The sequence below is a fragment of the Notechis scutatus genome, chromosome 4 (genome assembly GCF_049901735.1).
Source record: "Notechis scutatus isolate UNSWTSFEM ecotype Mainland chromosome 4, rNotScu1.2, whole genome shotgun sequence".
Classification (NCBI taxonomy): domain Eukaryota; kingdom Metazoa; phylum Chordata; class Lepidosauria; order Squamata; family Elapidae; genus Notechis; species Notechis scutatus.
The window spans coordinates 24,028,438-24,045,797 of NC_142012.1; the positions used below are offsets into that span (position 1 = coordinate 24,028,438).

Genomic DNA, 17,360 nt, shown 5'->3' on the forward strand with positions numbered 1-17,360 from the left:
AGATGTGTGTTAAATTCTATGTCTCATGCAATCAGGGCTCAAATACAGTTGAAATCACAAAAGAATTGTATGCCATCTAAATCAAATACATTTTAACATAAGCTTTAATTCATTCCAATTCACTTCACTTATTGTCTTTATAACATTCGGGTTATAATAATCTTAGAGAACACAATAACTTAAACACTCAGAAACTCATAACCTCCTGTGGATTTTCCACCATAAATTAAATAAATTATTTAAGCACGCCTCAAACTATCCCATTTACATGAATTAAAAATGCCCAACAAGAGAAAAATAACATTAGTCTTTGAGACCCTGAAAAATTAGCTCTTGAAGTAACTTTTGGTTTTAAAATATGTAATTGTGGGTATCAAATGTATTGACAGTGACCCTAGCTTTTGGTTTAAAGTATTGTCAATACTGAATATTTGATCCCATTTTTAAACTAATGTAAAGGGGGAAAAAATTGCCCAGCAAAAATAGATAAGATTGACTTACCACTAGCCCAATTCAAACCTCAGATTTATTGGGTTTATCTAGTAAGATATGTTGGGGATTTCAGTCTCTTTAGACCCAAGTAACCACTAATGGAGCAGCTCTACACATGTTTCTCAGAAGTAATCGCTTAATTGAACCAATGAAGCTTAATCCTAAGAAAACTTAAAAGAAACTTAACAATTGCTTTAGCAACTGTCAGCATCTACAAAGATGTACTTTATAATGAACATCACAAGCATATGCCAATGGTTACATCTGCTATTGAAGTTATACCACCCAGTCATTCTGTACAATTTACCCCTTATGCTTCATTACAGGTTTTTGAATATTATTAAAATGTCTGAATGCAATTAGAAATGAATCTGAGAGGAATTGCCCCATAGCAGGAAGAGTCTTCCAAAACGTTATCAACATTATATGTTTGCTCCTTGGTAAACAAAGCTTGTCTTTCCAGAGATAGCTTTTCTCCATTCATTGCACCAAACACACAGACACAGATACACACACACAAAGACATACAGTCACATGTATACATAAAGAACACTTACTGTTCTAGGAATTGGTGGCGAAAGAGATCCATTAGACATATACGGATCATTATTCATATTTGGCATCATGATATACCCAGAATACCCAGAATAAGAAGGTCCTTTATTGTACAGAACACCATCTGTGTGTTTTCCTGTAAAAAGCAAGGGTTATTTTAGTCTGTTCTTTACATTTCTAATATAAAAGAAACTTTTATATAGCGTGATCTTCATCAGGCAGCTTTAGCCTTCTTTTAAAGATTCAGCTTTGCTTTCGGTCTTTTCTCAGTTAAGTTTTAAAACCTCTTGAAAGAATGTATGGATGTAAGATTTTAGCTTTCCATACATGTGCTGTGTGTTAGGCTGACTTCTAGCAAATATTTCCAACCTTCAAAATTGCAACCTGCCAGATCTCTACATTATTAAAATGTTAAATAAATCTGTTTACACCTACAATGTACAAGGAAAAGAGAATGTTTATATATGTGCTTTCCCCAATGATTAATATGCACTACTTTTGACTGTGTAATTCTAAAACTTTAGTAGTCTTTATACATGCAGCATGATCTGGCTTATTCTGATTGGGCCAATTAGAAGCAATTAAGGAGAAAAAGAGTTCAGGCTGACATACAACAATACCCTGCTGATAGTAGTGAGCCTGTTCATCAGAGGCGGCTCCATTTTTAATCTGCTTAATATCTAATTTAAATAATAATGGCTAGTTTACAAGCAGTGCAAGTTGGATTTAGGTTGTCCATATTTACTGACAAGTGCTTCATCACAGTTCCTGGGTAACAGAAGGCACGCCTGATTTCAGGATTTGACAAGAAGCTGAAATATTTTGTGGTTAAAAAAAATTAACCTAACTGGGCTCAATAAAAGACTTTATTTAACCAAGTATCCAGTGGACCTTCCTACAATTGTCTTTAATTAACAGCAGTCTAGATCTCCAGTGTATCTGTGAATTAAACCGATTCCTTCATCATGGTTTTGAAACAAAAAAAGGTTTATTAATCACTTCTGTACTTAAGTAAACAAATAAGCAAACATCTGAGTACATAAATAAATAGTGTCTTGTAAGAATAGCATACATATGCTTTCCTGGCAGATAAGAAATCTTTTTAAAACTATATTTTTTGAAAAATGGGCACTGGCTTGATTGAGGAAATATTACCATGGCATAGAAACACAATGTCAGATACCAAAATCACATTCATGACCAATAATCCACATTCAAAAAGAATGTGGGTTTGGTCAGATGGCCCACTATCTCAACAGTGAAATCCAGAGACCATACCATATATATCTAACCGTAATATATACTGACTGGGAACAAGAAGTTTATTTCCTGGCTACTGCCAGGTTGGATAAAGCTGCTACAAACAAACATCTCTTACCTTCTTCTGGATGTTCTCTGCCTTTTTCATAAGCTTCCTGAGACTGGCCTTGCCTAGACACCTAACCAAAAAAAAAAAAAAAATCATATATGATGGCTACCATATTTTGTGGTACATAGTAGAAAACTGTCAATGTCCAAGTTCAGTAAAAGTGTTTTTAAAACATTCTCCAGGACAAATAAGCAAAAGGGAAGAAGGATGTCCCGATATCCTCTTTTCAGCTATATTAAGAATGGCTTCCATAGTCATTATTTTGCATTAGATGCTTGTTTTATTGAAAATTGCATTATTAAAAACTGTTTTTTTTTTACAAAATAACTTCTCTCTAGTTTATTTTAATATAAGTTTATGATTAATTCTGTAACCTTGCTAATTTCAATCCAAAAATATTCATGGCTGCTCTAGATTAATGCTAATGTATGATCCTATGAGTCATAGGAATATACCTTCAGTATGCCATGAAAACTAATTTACAAACCAAACCCGAAGTATTACCATGTTGAATGATGCTTGCCATAAAAAATTGGAACCTTATGGGAAAAGGGCACTCTCACATTATGCTTATTCCTTACACAAAAGGAAAGGCATACTATGTAAGAACCCATAGTAACCACTAGGCATTAACCAAATAACACTAAGTTTAACAACAATCATTGGAACAGGCTCCTAGCTTCATTGTAAACAATAAAAGTTCATACAAATTTAAGCACTAATTTGAAAAATTGAACAAAATTTAAACAGCCTCTTTTTCATTGTAACAGCCTTGGTATTTTGTTGCATGAGAAAAAAAAACAACCAGGTAACTGTTATGCACAACAAAAAGAACAAAAAGTTATTCTGGTATTGGAGAAGTACAAGTGTCTTTTCCTAGAATAAGCCAACAATTGTAAACAAATAACTAGGAATTTACTGCTGCTGTTTTATAAAACTCAATTAGCTGCCAAAAGCATCTGTTTCATTCTGATGGTAGGACCAGTCCCACTTCAGTGTGACACATATACACTTATATACATACAGTGTGTACCTACCCATAAATAACATTGTGAGTGGAATTTACTTGGAACTGATGCGTTTGAGACCCTTTTCCTAATTATTAGTAGGGCAGGGCCCATTGCTACATTCCTAAAATATTTCTACATCAAGTCCTGCCAGAAGCAACAGGAAGAAAGAGGCTCTTCTGACTTATGAACAGCTATTACTATCTCTGAGCTACAGAAATAACATTTCTCCAAACCTTTCAGGTGTTTTTTTTTCATGTAAACAAATTCACCTTCGGGTTTTATTAATGCATGAATCAATGCAAGCAGTCGATACTTCCTATATACAAATGTGCACGAGCCTGTTTTCCTACAGCTGCAATGGGCTTCTCAATTTATAATCAACTCTTAAATCCAAATGGAAATCCCTAACTGTGGTTCTTGGGAGGAGAATTCTGTGACCCTTTGCCTGACAAGATCTATTCTGGAAAAGTGCTTAGAATGTTATGGGTGGAGGGCAGAATCTGTATTACTGTCCTGGTCCTGTTCATTTTCTCCATCTAGGGTTAAATAGTTAATACTTAGCCACACATAATTGCCTCTGTTTTCAGTCCCAAGCCTATTTTATATCAGGGTAAGGCCGGGCACCAAATATAATATGACTGTACAGAGAACACCCAACACAAACGTTTTAATTTCAAAACAGAAGTTTACAATTCATCTTTAACAGCTGTCTGTAACATCCTCTGCATGCAAGGAATGAAGCAAAATGCTCCATTTGCCAAAAAGAAAGAAAAAAAGAAAAAGCTAATGAGCCGAAGGGGGAAAAGGCTATTATAGTGGCATTCTAGCAGTCCTGTCCTTGTCTCTGTTCCCCCCTCCTCCTCCCCCCCCCCCCTTCAAAGTTGGGGATAAAGTAGCAATACGATTAAACTCTGGGTAAACAAATCCGCCGTTCTAGCGCAGCTTCTGAGCGAGCCTGGGCTCTCCTTCCAAAGGGAGAGGGGAGGGGAGTGCAAACAGCTTCCATCTCCGCTCTCTCCTCCCACCACAAGCGCTATTCATTCATGGGGAACCGGGGCAGATCGGTTTTCAAAGCTGCCGTGGTCAAAACTGTAACCCACTTGGCGGTTTGCAGTTTCCATTTTCCATTCTGGGCTCACACACCCCCTTTCCTTAGCTGGCCGTGAAGAAAGAAAGAGAAAGAAAGAGAGAGAGAAAGAGAAAGACACACAGAGAGAGGGAGAGAGAGAGAGAGAGAGAGAGAGAGAGACAAAGACAGACAGACGGAAAGAGAGAGCGAGAGAGACACACACACAGAGGGAGGGGGAGAGAGAGAGAGAGAGAGAGACGGAGGTGGAGACCTGAACTCTCAAGGAAAGCCCTTTAAAATAAAATTAAAAGAAAAAAAAAAAGAAAATAACTATTCCCTACTACACGAATCCCAGGACAGAACTGAGGCGAACAGCTGAAAGAAAACCGGAAAAAGATTCTCCGTGCTCCCACCAAAGGGAAGCCCACCCAAAAAGCCAAAGCGGACTGTCTCCTCCGGACTGTCTCCTCTGGTGCTCCGAGACTCCCCGCTGCTCCCGGCCCTACCCCTTGACCACCACTACTTCCAGAAACTTTTGCGCACTCCGTCAAGCCAAGGAGCACTCCTCCCTCCCTCCCTCCCGCTCGCCCTCCACCCCAAGACACCCTCGAAGTTTTAGACCAGAGGTCTCCAAACTTGGCAACTTTAAGCCTGGTGGACTTCAATCCCCAGCTAGGAGAATTCTGGGAGTTGAAGTTCACCAGTCTTAAAGTTGCCAAGTTTGGAGTCCTCTGTTTTAGAGGAAGCCCCATTTCCCTTGCCTACCTCATGCCCGTTGCTGCTGGGGATCGTTTCCGACTCGTTGACCAGCGAAGACTTGATGTCAGCCAAATCCCCTTCTTCCTCCGGGTGGCTGATCTCGGCGAAGATGGTTTCCTTCTGGGGGTCACCTTCGTCTTTGAAGGGGATCATCTCGTCGGTGGCACAAAGCTCCGGATCGCCGCCGCCTCCCGAGAGCTGAGGCATAGTGGCTTTTTCCACCCCGGGAATCAAGGCAGGAAGGAAGGACGGGGGAAGAGGAGAAGGGAGGGCAGGAAGAGAGAGGAAGAGCAGGAGGAAGAAGGAGAACGAGGGGAGTTAAAAGGCTTTGGACGCCGAGCTCGCTTTGCGCTGCAACTCCTATAGAGCCCCCATCCTCCCCCACCTCTGTATGTATGTGCCTGTTTGTCTGCCTCTCTCTGCCTCCCTCTCTTCTCCTCCTCTCTCCCTCTTTCTCAGCCTAAAGCGCTGCGCTCTCCTCCCTTTCCCACCCCATCCGTATCCAAACACCTGGGGGAGGGGAGAGCAAGCGAGACTGGAGTGTGGCCGGCCCTGTCGACTTTGTCTGCTGGAAAAAGAAGGGGAGGGGAAAGGAAGGCAAAGAGCCAGGCAGACCCGCGCTCCCCCCTACCCTTCCCTGCCGGGTTCTGTTGTGTCTGCAGTTAAGGCGTTGGGCAAGTCGGCTTCTCCGCAAGACCTTTTCAACTCGGATCTTCCTTTTGGGGATCCCCGGGTCCTCCCTTCCCTTCCTTTTTTTTTTTTTGAAAGTAGCACAACCGCCCGATTTCTCTCTCTCTCTCTCTCTCTCTCTCTCTCTCTCTGTGGGTGTGTGTGTCTGTGGGTGTGTGTGTCTGTGGGTGTGAAGCACCAACGCTGGGGTTGGAGAGGAAAAGCCAACGGAGTTCTTTCAATGGAAGCGTTAGAGATGCACAGAAGCGGCCCCGTTGGGAAGTGAACCCCAGGAAGGACCGGGCCGGGGCGGGGGTGTCTTCCCGCCTGGGGGCTCACCCTCCTTGGAGGGTCCCGGGGAGGAAGGAAGGATGCCAACGGTGGCAAGAGCAAACCTGACACAAACACACCAGGATTCCGCTTTTGTTCCTTGGCAGGGAAAGAGGCTTTTTTCCCCTGCCCGGCTGCCTAATAATCCTCTGTGCCGTCCTGGCTCTCCCGAAGCGAAATGAATCGGGCGGCTGGCATTTACAGAAGGGCGAGGGGGGAGGAACGGAGCCGAAACGGAGCCAAAAAATTCCTCAGGTGCAGCTAAAGAAGAGGAAGAAGCAGCAGCGAAAGTTCTCGGGAGGGCGGCGGGGGAAAATGGGACGCTCCTTTAAAAAAAAGGGGGGAGGGAGAAAGTTAGCTTCTCCAGGAATTAGAAAACCCCCCGTCCCCCACCAAACCGAGCCGGGCTGCAAACCCCTTGAGGTCACAAAGGCCAACCCACCCCAAACTTCTTCCAGGTGCTGCTGCTGCCCCCTTCAGCGATCCACGGACGGAGGCGCGCAGGCACTCGCTGGGGGGGATAACCGCGCGCTCGGGTTTGGTCGGCGAGAGGGCGGGCATAGAAAGGTCTCCTTTCCCCGAAGGTGCCGGTTGCGCTTCTCTGGCTCCCGGCCTGCGACCAGGGTTCCCCCTCGCGGGAAATCGCCGGCCCGGGCGGGAGCGGGGGGTGGTGGTGGGCTTCTGGTTGTCCACGGAGCTCTTGGTGGGCTTGCGAGGCGGGCCGCGCTCTCCTCGTGTAGCGTAACTTTGCCGTCCCTCCGCCCGCTTCGCCTCCTCCCCCCTCCCGCTCTCTCTCTCTCTCTCTCTCTCTGGCTCTGTTGAAAAGGGCGGGGGCGGGCAGAGAGAAGATGAAAGCGAAGCCGCCGCCTTGATTGACAGCTCATTGATAGATGCTCTGGAGGGGAAAAGGAAACGCAGCCCCGCCGAGAGAAGAAGAGGAGGAAAAACAACCTTAAACCGGGAAAGCGTGGAGGATGCGCTGGAAAAGCTCGCTTCGCCTTAAACCACAATCCGAGCGCAAAAAAAAAAAGAAAAAAGAAAAAAAAGAAGAGAAAGGAAAAGCCAGGCCGGCTAAGTTAAAACAGAAACAAAAAACGCCGCCAACGTCTGTCAGACCGCTGGAAAGTTTCACCTGGGAGAAGATGCTGGGTGGGGAAGGGAGGACCAAGAAAGTAGTCAAGACAAGGGGGGGGTCGTAGAGCTGGCTGTGTTTTGTTCCCCCCTCATTTCCCCCCCCCCCTTTTTTTGCCTTAATCTCACTTCGGCGTCGTTGATCCTGGTTTTGTAACGATCCGAGGTTGGGTGAAAACCAAACAAGGGCGAAGGTGGGCTGGGTGCTCCTATTGGGAGGGGTGGACCATCTCTCCTTCCCCCCAAATCAAGGTCTCCCGAAATAATAAGTAATAGTCATCCGAACATCCTCGGATAGAAATCTGGGAGAAGGGCGCGCCTCTTGTTTGCTTAAGACTTTTCCCTCTGGGGGAGAAGGGGAGGCCGTGTATCCATATCCAATTCTTGGGGGTTGATAATGGGGTTCTCCTATGGCTGCTATGTTTGCAGTGACAAGAGGCAAGACACGCGACAAGACTCACACAGACGTCCGATTTCCAGATATTAAAATCATATTTGAAATAGAACATTTAAATCTGAAATCGTATGCCCAGTGGGTCGAAAAGGAAGTCCTATTGAACTGAACAGACTCTGCTGAATGTGTGTGTGTAATGAAATAACATCTTCACACATTCCCCTTCCGTATATTCACATTTAGTGACTAATGTGGTCATTAGAACATCAGAGCCTTTTATTTATACATTCATCTCTGCAAGCACTGCCTGCATGTATAGCGAAAGGAAAAAACCAAGATAGGCGGCCGAGTTCAGAATCGTTGACTCGGAAATAAATGCGACTGGTTTGGGTGGGATTTCTTAATAAACATTGTTTATGACGCTGCACCTTCCTCGAGTGCACATTTTGTTGCTTGGTTCTTGTTTAAATGATCAAGTGTATAAATATGCCATAACCGGAAAAACGGAGGAATGGAAACAGGTCAGGCAAAATTCAAGTCGATCCCATAGTACGTTTTCTGCACAGAACCCTTTTATTTATTTATTTTTGAAGGATCCCAAAAGAAGGGCGGATAGTTTCTCGAAATGATCTTCTTTTAGAAGAAAAAAAAAGTTGAGGTGAATAAAAGCAAATGCGAAATAGTTGCAAAACCGCTGCTTCCATGTGGGGATTATAATAAAAAACCAATTATCTAAAAGGCTCATAAGGAGAAAGGCAAAGGGCTCTGGAGGGGTGGAGGAACACGAAAACCCCCGGTGCTGCATAAGAAGCCAATGAATGGCATTGCCCCGATAGGTGATTGTGGTCAGAAAAACACGCGTGGATTTTTGTCTAGAGGTCCAAGCGGCTGTCCACCTGGCCCTCCGTGGGATATATATCTTCTCCACGCCCATGAAGGGGAGAAGGTCTTGGGAAGCAACTTCCACTGTGATGAATGGGGCGGGAATTTGGTCCTCCTCCCCTCGCCCAAATTCGCATTTGATTCGAGCTGATCGCAGCTGGCGAAAAGCTGCCTCTAGGTCCCTTCTCTTGCTTTAGGCGGCTGCTTAAAAGCCGGCGAAGTTTTCAGGGGCGCCTTTGCTTAAATGTTGATCTTGTTCCACCTAATTCGAATCCTATTTTCCCCTTCATGTTAATTGTTGGAGCTGCCGCTCTCATTTGCAGAATCCCCTCCCTTTGCCCTCGAGATTATTGTACTTTAAACTACATAATGGGAGCCGCTTAAGAGGCGGGAGGAGGGAAAGGAGAGAACATTAGCGCGTAAAGGGAGGCTGCATTTGATCTTCCTGGCGCAAAGAGATCTTCCTCTTTGGAGAAACCAATCCAGCCACCCAGCCTTCTCTGGAGAAGCCGCGGGTTCCTTTGCCAGTCGTCTGCGATTTGGGTGTTTTGCTGTTTAAGTCTCGCCACCCAGCGCTCTCGCCTCTGCCTCCGAAAGGCAGGGAAGCGCGATTTGTGTTTGATGCAGGGGGGGGAGGTGTATTGAGACCACCTCTTCCCTATAAGCGCGTTTTAAGGATGCGTTTGGTTATTTTCTAATAACTAGGAGCAAATGCAACACCCTAGGAAAACCGGGTTTATTTTTATTTAAAGAGAAATCTTATTGGCTGTCGTAGCGATTAAGCAGCCCGGTCTCCAATTAACACGTGTCTAATCGATTGGAATCGCCATTAAATAAATAAAATAAAATAAAATAAAATCGAGGAATGGAAGCGAAAGCCTTTCAAGTTTCAACGAGATTTGTGTCGATTTTGGCGATGTTTACTGTTCCTGGATCCCGAGGGGGAGTCGGATGGGGAGGGAAGAGGAAGCTTTCTCCGGAGACTGGGCTCTTCGCGCGGAGGTTTAATATTAATCTGATCCTTCTAATAAAACAATTAGGAAAAGGGATTTATGCCCGTTTCTGAACCTTCCCTCTCCCCGCGCCTATAAAGCTGATATTCTCATCGGCAGATAACCAGGCTTTCCTCCAACCCCCCCCCCCTCCCACCCCGGTTACACTGTTCGCAAAATACCCCCGGATAAGATGAAGTAAAGACGCGACTGGCAAATGAGTCCAGGCATAGCTGTGCTCGACTCCGCGGTGGGCTGAGATGCACTTCGAGCCCCCCTAGCCATAAGGGGCTCCAGTCCCTTATAACGAGCCAAGGGCCTCGCCAACAGGGTTTCCCCCAGCAAAAGAACCGTAAGTTCAACTGAAGAGAGCCAGGAGGTGCCTCCTTCGTTATCTGAGAGAGGAAAGAAAGAAAGAGAGAGAGAAAGAAAGAGAAAGAAAGAAAGAGAAAGAGAAAAAAGAAAGAAAGAAAGATAAAGAGAAAGAGAAAGAGAAAGAAAGACCCTTTCCCCTTTTCATGTCGGCTGGAGGTTTTTCCCCATCGCCTTTTTTTCGCCTTTTTTTGGTCGGAATCTTTCTCTAAAGGGAAAAGCAGAGCAGTCGCGGGGGCGGAGCGAGAAGACGAAAAGTTGGGTTTTAGGACAAGCGGATAAAGTCAGGAAAACCTCAACCGCCAGGCTGGAGGAAGCCCGAGGCTGCTGAGAGTCGAGGAGAGCAAAAATAATAATACACGCGAAGGATTGTCTGAGTTCGGGCGATAAGTTTTGGTTGCAATGTGGTTGACCTGCCTGTGATTCAGAATGTGTGGGGGTCAGTTCGGCTCTCTGGGGATATAATTCAGGGAACGGGAGTTAAGCGAGCCACGAGTCAGGCTGCGTTGCAAACACCGCAGTTTCCCCCCACCCCTCCCTCCCCCAAAAGCCTCGATTCCGCATTGTGGCTGGCTGGGTTCCCATGGTTATCATGCTTAAATTAACCATGGGTTGCAGAACTAATGCAATGTTCTGGGTCCATCCGACACATTAAACACTAAACTAACAATAGAGAAATGTGATGAACAAGTTTGGGATTCAGTACGAACAGCTATCGGGTTGGCGCATGAAAACTAAGCTACGATTTGCTTAGTTGTACTTCACTGGCTGAGGAACAATACTCTGGTTTCACTCCATAAAGTCACAAACCGTCGTTTACAAACAAGCCTAAACCAAAAACAACAACGTCCTATTATGAGTTTGTCGGTGCATTGTGTGAATCAAGCTAAAAGATACAAGTTAGAAATGGAAACACTAAGAATAATAAGAATTCTTCCTTGGAATATTATCTCATTCAGCTCTCATGAAAATAGAAACTACTCCAATTAAACCCTTACAGGTGTTTATATATGTATATAATACCAAATATCAAATATATATATATATATATTTGGTATATATATAGATAGATAGATAGATAGATGATAGATGATAGATAGATGATAGATAGATAGATAGATAGATAGATAGATAGATAGATAGATAGATAGATAGATAGATAGATATGGTATCTGTCTAATGATCTAAGAAGAAATTACATTTAATCCAGTGGAATTTAGTAAATTTCCTAAAGTACTTTTTCTTCATTGGAAACCCTCTTGAAGTCAATAGGACTCCAAACTGAATATTAAAGGACTGCATTTACTTCAGAGCCCTCATTGAACTGAACTGTATCTGGACAAAAGCATAGGTTTGGACTAACCTGGTTTATAATACAATCCTATGCTGCTTCCTATCTTTAGGATCTCAGTAATGAACTGCCTATTTGAAAGTGAATCCCACTATCTGGGAGTCCCAAGACGGAGAGGATAAATGGGATGGCCAGTTTTGGCTTGGTGAGATCCTGCCGTCAATTAAACAGCCTTGGTATTAAGCTTGATATGTAAATCTGGGTTTCCTGGGATACCAAATCACGGACGTGCAAGTAGCTTCCTCCACGTGCCCTCTTCCTCGACTTGGCGTCCGAGATATGCTCCAGAGTTGACTGATGGACATACAGGGTTGTAGAGGGCGCCAGGTCGGAGAAAGGCGAACAAGGCAGATGATGTCGTTACTCCCCAAGAAATGTATATTTCAGGTGATGTTGATGAAAATAATCCTGACCACATCCCTCCTACCTCAAGTAATTATTGAGAAGATGAACCGCTAAACTTAAGGTACAGTTGGAAAGTGAAGGATCTGCATTTTCTCAAGGAATGAGACCTTAGGGACTCGAGAAGGTCTTTAGAGAAATATTCAGATCCGTTCTGTGAATTTTAAATGCCCTTTGGGCAGCCATCTCATTTTTCATCGGGGGAACTGAGGATCGGTAACACAGCCCAATATACCCCCAGAAGTAATCCTGGGGCCTCTTCTGAGCCTTAATTCCCACGTGGGATTACGCACAGTAACATTAGCAGAGCGCCAGCCCAAGGATAAGGTGCAGGATTCATAAAGAAAAAAAAAAGCGCAAAAGAAACACGGGCCAAGGGGGCAGAATCGCTGTTAGTGCACGAGGAACACTGCAAGTACATCGGGGTTAATCATCAGGCTGGACCCCGCGTGCGAACTGAACTCAACAAACAAACCTACAACGCATTTGCAGCTTAAAATCTCAAGGGCGTTTCGGTTAAGGCTTAAAGACCGCCATCTTACTCTGAATAGGTAGCCTGTCTTATGCCCATTTTAGTCTGACGTGGTGCTGGTACTCCGGGACAAGATGCCTGGCCTCAACAGGACGCGCTAGCTTGGATGCAGGTGACTCCTTTTGTGGCTTGGTGTGTCGTGGGAAATCACCCAGTTTGGACGGTTCTCTTTAGCTCGCGGATTGCTCTGCAGCTCCAAGCAAGCGGGCAAATTCTATAAACCGTGGTGCTGTTAATCTGAGGTTAACTGTCTCACGTAGCCGATTCCTGAGCCACAAGTTAGCCAGCCCTATTCCAGTCCTGCGCATCGTGTGAAGTCGATACATTTCAGTTATTGGAGTAAACCGCGGACTAATGCACAATGGATAACCTTTGCCCGCCGACATAACCAAGCCTGTGGACCGGAAAAATATCCGGAATTGTAGTCTATTTAATGAAAAACAAATGAGGTGGGCGAAAAGGTGGGGTGAAAGCGAACAAGCCAGTGGAAAAGGAGAAGATGGGTGGATGTCATACTCGGTGAGTCAGTTCTGCAACCGAATGATTGGCCAAGTGTGATTGGACCCACAAGGAATTTGTCTTTGGTACATAAACTCTCGGTGTACATAAAGGAAAAAAAAAATCATCAATAATCATAAAATACAACACTTAGTGATAGTCATATAGGTTACCAATAAGCAATCAAACCATACTAAAACAAAATATAAATTTTAAAGATACAAGCAACACGATTACATATACATTAAACGCATTTTGCATTAAGCGCACGAGGGTATTAAACGCATTCACAAACACAGACGTGTATTTATTTACTTGTGAGGTGGGGCAGAAGAGAAAGCAACATTTCCTATGTGTTCTTTACAAATAAACTGGGCAGGAAGAGGGGCGAGCTAGACGCAGGGCTCTCCAACCTCGGCAACTTTAAGCCGGGGGGGGGACTTCAACTCCCAGAATTCCCCAGCCAACAGTGGCTGGGGAATTCTGGGAGTTGAAGTCCCCCCGGGCTTAAAGTTGCCGAGGTTGGAGAGCCCTGAGCTAGAGAGCCGAGCGTTGCGTGAGAAAGGCCACCGAGGCAGCCTCTCCTTTATATAGCTAGGAGGCGGGCGCGCGGGGGCGGGGGCTCCCTTTGAAGTCCCGCCGGCTGCCTCTTTCATCCTCGCCCTGCTTCCCCTTTCCTGGCCTCTTTGTGTGACTAAATTTGGCAAGAACGGGGGAGCCGCGGCAAGTTTCCCACGTGTGTTCCGAGCGCCCAGCTGAGCAGGCAAAGGTTCTCTTCCGGGTAAGGAGACAGAGAGAAAAGATCAAAGAGTTTGGGGAGTTGCGTCTGAAATGCGACTTGGAAAGAACAGTTAAAAAGAGGAGGAGGAGGGGGGAGGGCAGGCCAACCCACCGAGCCTGACGCATCCCAGCCTCCGGACAAACTGAGTGGATGGAGCAGGAGGAACCCTGAGTAAAAAATAAATAAATCAAAGCAATCAGAGGAAGCGGGTTAGTTTGCCTTCCTCCCACGTTTCCAAGTTCGTTTGGCATTTTGGCAATTGCTTTAGGAGAGACAGAGTAGCTTGCTCTCGGTTTGCCCCCTTTGTAACCCATCTTCTTCCACTGGCAGCGTTGTTATTTACAAAGCTGTATAGTCCTCCCATTCTTTGCTGGATGAAGCCATTAGAACAAAGATGTTGAGAGGGATTACTGTTATATTATTACTCTCCTCTTCCTTTCTCTCTCTCTCTCTCTCTTTTCTTTCTCCTCTCCCTCTTCCTCTTCCTCTGTGCTGTGACACATTGCAAAACCCCTTCAGTGATTTTGCATCAAACTAAAGGGGAGGGGGAAGCTGCCTTTAAATTAATCCCTAATTATTGTGCAGCGGTTTCTTGCTGATTTGGTGAACTTGGTAGTTCCCCAGATATTTCATGTGTGTGTGACACAGAGAACAATAATCGAAACAAACTTTCTGGAAGAATCTTCTGCCAGGCCAAGATAAACTCAGAACCAGATGTGTGCAGTTACAACGGGTTCTTCAAATACAGCGGTTTCCTCTGTATTCAGCTATAGCTATCATACCAGCAAAACATTAGCCAAAGGAACTGTCTGTAGATTGGTGCTGTTTCCGAAACATCTGTTAAAATTACTTTTAAATTTCAGCTTGGTATTCCACTATTTTCCTGTCAGTGAACTGAGAGGTTTTAATGGATAAATCAATCTCTTTTGAAGGATTTGGCCCCAGATTCCATTCAGTTCAGCTGTATGGCAACTGGGATAATGACAAGATTGGACGTTTATACAGTGATCTACCATAACTCAGGGTTTCCCAAATAGGTTGGGCTATATCTCCCATATTCTGAAGAAATTGTGTATTGTGGTAAATGCATTCAGTATACCCTGTCCCATCAGTTGGATTTTTTTTGTCCAAATAAGACATGTTTTAAGAGAAAAATTCCTTTAAATATACATATACAGAGAGATACATAATTAAAACACTATATTTCTATGTGCAACAATAGAAATAGGTGTATTTGTTGCAATGAAAACTAGAATTTGTTTGAAGGAGGGGAACAGAATTTCCCTTCATTAAAATTAAAATTTGAAAACCAGTTAAATGAAGAAATGCAGCCTGAGCAGAACAACATATCTGCTGACAGACAGCTGAATCAGAGGCGCACATGCTAATAAGTGTGTCCCATTGAGTTCAACTGGGCATTATTCCAAGAATTCTCCAGTAAGTAGGTTTTTAAAAAGCTTTCCATTGCTGCAAAGGGAATTTTTATAGCCTAATTACTTAGTGTGTGTTTATATAACATTAAATGACTGGCAATTCCACTAACTAATGTGAATATAAACACTGGCTCCTTAATCATGGCTGTTAATTTCTCTATGGTTATTAAGCCTACAATGCCAAGTTAGTACTACTGCAGAACTCCACAACTTGTAGAACTGCTGACAAGATTTGTAAGTAAAGAAAACATGCCTGTATGAATAATGAATTTTCAAAAATTGTCTTGCAATATTTTGTTCAACCGTAGCTTAATGTATTACATTAAAGTGGCTTGTAAACTATTATGCCTTAGCATTTTCCAGTTGTGGCTGTTTCCAACAAATATGCCCAATGGGTTAATTAACAGGAATAAAAATACGTTGTACTATTAAGTCTCAACTTTAATATTTCTTTCTACATGATTGGTATCCTAGGATTCTTGTTATAATTTTAGAAACCACAAACCTTCATGAAAAATCAGTTGAGATTTTTCTAAAATGACCATTTTTAAAAAAAGATTTGAATGTAATTGCCATTATATTCAAAATAACATAGTTGAATCTGGAGTTTCAACAAATATTATGACAGTAGAACTTCATTTGGATAATTTTATTTACCTCAGAAACATGTCTCTTGAAAACATCTAATGTTCTAGAACAGGGCTGTCAAACTCACAGTCCAAGGGCCAGATGTGTCATGTGCCATGCTCATGCCCAGTTTAGTGAAGGGGAAAAATGTCCTGATACATCACACAACGCTGCTGTGACGATGTGAGTTTGTCATATCCCCCAGTAAGAATGAATGGTTTGTTAGTCATAGACCAGCATAAATCTAGTAACATTATCTGACTCATCCTATTATTTTGTCATTTGGAAATAAGGAGCATGAAATCTTTCCATATTTCTGCAATAGGAATAGGAACTTCTTATTGAATCGGAGCTTAGTTGAAAAAAATAATCAATGAGTGGTTTGACTCTCAATTCATATCTACAGAAAACCATACACTGTATATTCTCCATTTACATTTTTCAGACAAGGGAAAATCTTAAAAAGGATGAGATTTATTGTAAGGTCATGGAGAGCATTGAAATCATTCAAAAAAATAAAATAGCAAGATGAAATGAATGAGTATTTACCCCACGGCTCAAACAGCTGTGCTTATTCTGCTGATGATGTTACAGCCAGACAAAGTGTCTGTACAGCTTCCAGCTAGATGCTGCACGTAGAGAATGCCCAGCCCGGAAACATTGGCCAGCAACATTTGACCAAGAGATATACAATGGTTCTAGTTAGCAACAAATTATGGCGTTAGGTTCAGGAAGGAAAGCATCCCAATCAATGACATTTGTTGGTTCTGAGAGCTTGACTACCAGCAATGGCTCTTAGAGAAAGCTCATTATACTTGATTAGGGTAAACATTTAATTATTTTCTTCAAAAGAAGCATATTTGCAAAGTCCCAGAATTTTCTGCAAAACATATTGTATGTATGGTGCAATTCTATTAATGGATGATCATGCTGAATCCAACATATGGACTGGATTCTTTTCCTTAATCTGGCGGTTTTTGATTGCTGCGCACTCTTTCTCTCTGTCTCTCTGTCTCTGTCTCTCTCCCTCTCCCTCCCTCCCTCTCTCTCTCTCTCTCTTAGAACCTGAATTGGGGATATACTAATAGTCCCTTAGTAAATTGAAGACACATAAACACACACCCTTCAAATACTCTTCAGGAAAGATAGTTGTTAAATTTGGCCTTTCTTGGATGAAGCTATTATCAGAAAATTACCAATTGGTCTTTGTGAGTGTGATTGTAACACCTTTAACACACACACACACACACACACACACCAAGAACAAAGTACAACTCCTTCACTTCATTTCACACAGGCCATTGAACTGTCAGCAGATGGTAAACACTTTCGGTCACCACCGATGTGGGCCAGATTTGAACCTGTGACCTTGAGGTGACAGGCCCTATCTCAAACAAGAAGCAGGCAAACATGAAGCACTTTGATTTTTCACAGAAACTGGTCTGAACTGAGATAACGAAGAGCTGGTTTTAACACATAGGATCATCAGAAGGTCACATTACTGAAGGAAAGGTAGTGCTTCATTTGGACAATTCCTAATCTGGAAATACCTGTGGTTCGGTGGAGGGAATTTGTTTTAAGTGGAGAATGTCTTCATAAATTTCATCAGCAATGTTCCCAGAAGGAAAGCAGGGAAAATGAATCCTGTACCATGGAATCCATTGTTAGTACCTAAAGATTTTTAATTTTATGTATTTATTTGTATCCCGCCT

The 17,360-nt window shown here is 43.3% G+C and overlaps 1 protein-coding gene across 5 annotated transcripts in view; it reads right to left on the reverse strand.

The window, feature by feature from the left end:
- The window catches only part of LEF1 (lymphoid enhancer binding factor 1), a 106,035-nt gene extending 99,456 nt beyond the window's left edge, over window positions 1-6,579 (reverse strand). For 4 of the 5 annotated variants that reach the window (XM_026668673.2, XM_026668674.2, XM_087962950.1 and 1 more), the window contains exons 1-3: window positions 5,261-5,808; window positions 2,426-2,486; window positions 1,050-1,183 (exon numbers count right to left, since the gene is read on the reverse strand). In XM_026668673.2, the coding sequence (XP_026524458.1) occupies window positions 1,050-1,183; window positions 2,426-2,486; window positions 5,261-5,461 (396 nt within the window). In that variant the 5' untranslated portion in view covers window positions 5,462-5,808. Of the gene's footprint in view, window positions 1-1,049; window positions 1,184-2,425; window positions 2,487-5,260; window positions 5,809-6,333 lie in introns of those variants that run through there. The other variant, XM_087962951.1, reaches the window with a different exon arrangement.
- Between the last annotated feature and the right edge of the window lie 10,781 nt (window positions 6,580-17,360).